At 51.3% G+C, this 4,026-nt stretch overlaps 1 protein-coding gene across 1 annotated transcript in view; it reads left to right on the top strand.

Annotated features, from left to right (window-relative positions):
* SOAT2 (sterol O-acyltransferase 2) overlaps positions 1-3,388 on the top strand; it is a 13,708-nt gene extending 10,320 nt beyond the window's left edge. Inside the window, exons 11-15 of the mRNA XM_017861561.1 lie at positions 451-548; positions 968-1,066; positions 1,921-2,056; positions 2,572-2,717; positions 2,919-3,388. Coding sequence (XP_017717050.1) covers positions 451-548; positions 968-1,066; positions 1,921-2,056; positions 2,572-2,717; positions 2,919-2,969 — 530 coding nt within the window. The 3' untranslated portion in view covers positions 2,970-3,388. The remainder of the gene's footprint in view (positions 1-450; positions 549-967; positions 1,067-1,920; positions 2,057-2,571; positions 2,718-2,918) is intronic.
* The last annotated feature ends 638 nt before the right edge of the window (positions 3,389-4,026 follow it).

Here is a 4,026-nt window from a genome sequence, read left to right as displayed (position 1 = left end):
GGGCGCCTGTAGTCCCAGCTATTCAGGAGGCTGAGGCAGGAGAATGGTGTGAACCCGGGAGGCGGAGCTTGCAGTGAGCCAAGATCTCACCACTGCACTCCAGACTGGGAGAGAGAGCGAGACTCCGTCTCAAAAAAAAAAAAAAAAATTAAAATAAAAATTAGCTGGGAATGGTGGTTCACATCTGTACTTCTAGCTGCTTTGGAGGCTGAGGTGGGAGGATCGCTTGAGTCCAGAAGTCTGAGGCTGCAGCGAGCTATGATCACACCATTGCAGTCCAGCCTATCTCAAAAAAAAAAAGGAATGCATAAATTTGTGAATTACCAATAAATGAATGGTAAGAGTTGGGGCCCTGGTTTCTGGGCAGGGGCTCCTCAGAGCTCAGAGCAGGGCTGCCTATGGGTCCATGTGGGCCAACCTGACCTGCAGCCTCTTGTCGCCATCCACCAGGCATCTTCATGCTGCTACTCATCTTCTTTGCCTTCCTCCATTGCTGGCTCAACGCCTTTGCTGAGATGCTACGATTTGGAGACAGAATGTTCTACCGGGTGGGGCCTGGACCTAGGCCAGTTGGAAGTTGGAGGCAGGGAGGGGTAGGGAGGGATCTGGGGAAGATGGTGGCCAGGTTGGATGTCACTTCAGCCATGCCGTTCACCTCCCATAATAAGAAATGCAGTCCCCTAGATGTGGTTCTAATGCCACCCCTCCACCTCCTGACAAGCCAGGACTAACTGCTTTTGTGCGCATGGTACTACAGAATCTTCTCCTGAGAGAGGGAGTAGGAGGGAGGACAGGGCCTCCATGTCCTGAGGAGGGAGCTGGGAGGGTATCTGCTGTCCCTGTTCTGCCAGGAGCCAGCCCTTCTGGAACACTGGGATAGGGTGCAGGCAAAGGGAGCAGTGGGGAGGAGCGAGAACCCAGATGCTTGCTTACCTCCTTTCCCCCACCCTGACCCCACCTTCTCCAGGACTGGTGGAACTCAACGTCCTTCTCCAACTACTACCGCACTTGGAACGTGGTGGTCCATGACTGGCTGTACAGCTACGTGTATCAGGATGGGCTGTGGGTATGGGCCCTGCAGACCCCTTCAGCTCCCACATTTAATGAGGGCTCTCCTTCCTTCCCTCTCCTTTTCTCCTGCTACAGTGTGGCATCTACACCACTCACCTTTTCCAGGCCTAAGGGCCCTTTTGATTTCATCTGTCCTCATTTTCTCATTTTAACCAACCCAATGGGTAGAAAGTCCTTGCAATCTTAGCTTTCTTCCATCTTTATCCTTAATTCCACCCTCTCCACAGGGCATTGTTTCCCACCTTAGCCTTCTAAGGAACATGCACATATCTATTTTCAGCTACCAAGGGTTTTTACATACATTTAATCAGCACAGTAACCCTGAGAAGTAAGTATTATTATATTCTCATTTTAAAATGGCACCTAAGTCCCAATGGGATAGTAGCATGCTCTTTTTTTTTTTTTTTTTTTTTGGAGATGGAGTCTCGCCCTGTCTCCCAGGCTGGAGTACAGTGGCGTGATCTTGGCTCACTGCAACCTCTGCCTCCTGGGTTCAAGCGATTCTGCTGCCTCAGCCTTTCGAGTAGCTGGGACTGCAGGCGAATGCCACCACACCCAGCTAATTTTTGTATTTTTAGTAGAGACGAGGTTTCACCATATTGGCCAGGCTGGTCTTGAACTCCCGACCTCCTAATCTGCCCGCCTCGGCCTCTCAAAGTGCTGGGATTACAGACATGAGTGACCGTGCCCAGCCAGCACACTATTAAATAAGATTGATGTCACTCCTTCTGACCTCAGATCCCACATTCTCTCCACTGCACCACACTCTCCCTGGCTTCCTTAAGGTGGGGGCTTTTTGTGGAGGAACTCAGGGAGACTCACTCTTCACTCCTTTCCTTACCCTGCCAGCTTCTTGGTGCCCGGGCCCGAGGGGTAGCCATGCTGGGTGTGTTCCTGGTCTCTGCAGTGGCCCATGAGTATATCTTCTGCTTCGTCCTGGGGTTCTTCTATCCCGTCATGCTGATACTCTTCCTTATCATTGGAGGTGAGCTGGCCTCTCTGCCACTGGAGGGGAGCCATCTAGAGGGAGGCCTGCGTCCTGCTCCTGGAGATCCCAGACTGATGGTGGGAGGCCTCGCCCCCAGGACTGAAGGGGAGGCTGCTGGGACTGAGAGTGGAGTGGGGGAGGTGGGGGGGACTTGGAAAGCAGGGAGGGAGGCAGCATTGGGAGGAGCCAAGCTGTATCCTGGGGCATGTGGGAGGAGGTTTCTGGTTGGAGAAAAGCACTTGAATAGATCACTCATGGAGGAAGACAAAGAGGAGAAAACTGGGATGAGGTTGAGAGGCTCAGTATGAGATTCAGGATATTAAAGTGCAAACTGAAGAATCCTGGTTTTACATGAGCCACTTTAGACCTCTACGAATTTCTGCACCTGGGTTCAAGATCTTCTCCAATGGGGCCTTCTTGTTCCATCTCTTCCCAATACCCTGGAATGGGAGGGAAACCAGGGAGACAAGGAACTCCTGGAGCTGGAGTGACAACCTTTCCTCCTGCACTAGGAATGTTGAACTTCATGATGCATGACCAGCACACTGGCCCGGCATGGAACGTGCTGATGTGGACCATGCTGTTTCTGGGCCAGGGAATCCAGGTCAGCCTGTACTGCCAGGAGTGGTACGCACGGCGGCACTGCCCCTTACCCCAGGTAAGAGACCACAACCCTCAACCAGCTCGCCATCCGTGAGGACACACAGCCCTACAGCCAGTCCCTCCTTGTTCCCCAACTCACCAGTCACACAGTCAGGCACCAGGGCCTAGCTTGGGGGTGATGGACTCTCACGTCTTGGATGCATGGGTTGGGTCACCAGGAATGACCTCATTCACAACTTATTCTTCTCTGGCTCAGACAACCTTCTGGGGGCTGGTGACACCTCGATCTTGGTCCTGCCATACCTAGAGGTCAGGGCAGATGACACCACCTGCCCAGATGACACCACCAAGTTCTCTGCCTGCAAAACCTGGGACCAGGACTCCTGTCGACATTCCCACACTTGGCTCCGAGTCAAGGCAGCCTGCACACAAGACCCCACCAGGGAATGTGCAAGGACTGAGATCTGCAGACTTGTGGGTAGCTGAGCACAGACCTCAGCATGGGGGTGAGAGGGGTGACTCTTCAGTCCCTATCCCCATGGGCTGGGTACAGGATACCCTCCTACCCCATGACTGTCTTGGGGCGACTTGGGGGACCTTATGGATTTGACGAATGTGGGGGAACTCAGAGGAACTGGGGCCATCCAGGTTTGAAAAGGGTCTCGTTCTTGACTTCGTATTCCTTCCAATACAGCAATAAACTTTGTCTCCCTTTTCATTCATTCATTCATTCATTCATTCATCATTTGTTCAAGGCTCACTTGGATTTTTGTAGAGTTGTGTCTGCAGAGGCAAGACTTTGTGGTAGGATGGGTGAGAATTTTGGGTGCCCCCTGTCTTACCTCCACTATACCACCCCCATCTCCCAGAAACCTGACTTCAATACTTCTTCCACCTCTTCTCCCACTCACATTGAATTTTCTAGCCCCTTTAATCCTTCTGCTCCTGGCAACCCCTAGCACATTTTGAGAGGACACGTAGCAGGCCTCCTTTCCTTTAGCAGACCCAGGAGAAGAATGCCTTGTACAGACCTGAAGCAAAGCTTTTAATTTCGTGAACCCCAGTTTCTACAACTATAATAGGGACATTAATATTAGGAGTGTCCTGACTGAAGGAGACATGAGGTCAAAATACTTCTATTCAAAGCTGTTTCAGAAACCAGACTGTGTGGTCTGCCCTCCCTACACTGATTCCCTGCCTGATGTGGTTCTGGGGAGACATCTGTGTAAGAAAAGGGGGAACATTAGTGTCAGGGGAGCTGAGGACCAAAAAAACCAGGGTCCCTAAGAGAGATGGGGTATTTCTTTTTTTTTTTTTTTAACATTTCAACAGTATGAGTAAGACATCTTTTTATGCCTATAAAT

The sequence above is a fragment of the Rhinopithecus bieti genome, unplaced genomic scaffold (assembly GCF_001698545.2).
Source record: "Rhinopithecus bieti isolate Rb0 unplaced genomic scaffold, ASM169854v2 scaffold_56806, whole genome shotgun sequence".
NCBI lineage: Eukaryota > Metazoa > Chordata > Mammalia > Primates > Cercopithecidae > Rhinopithecus > Rhinopithecus bieti.
The sequence above is the reverse complement of the archived record's forward strand: the minus strand, read 5'-3'. Positions and strand labels throughout refer to the sequence as shown.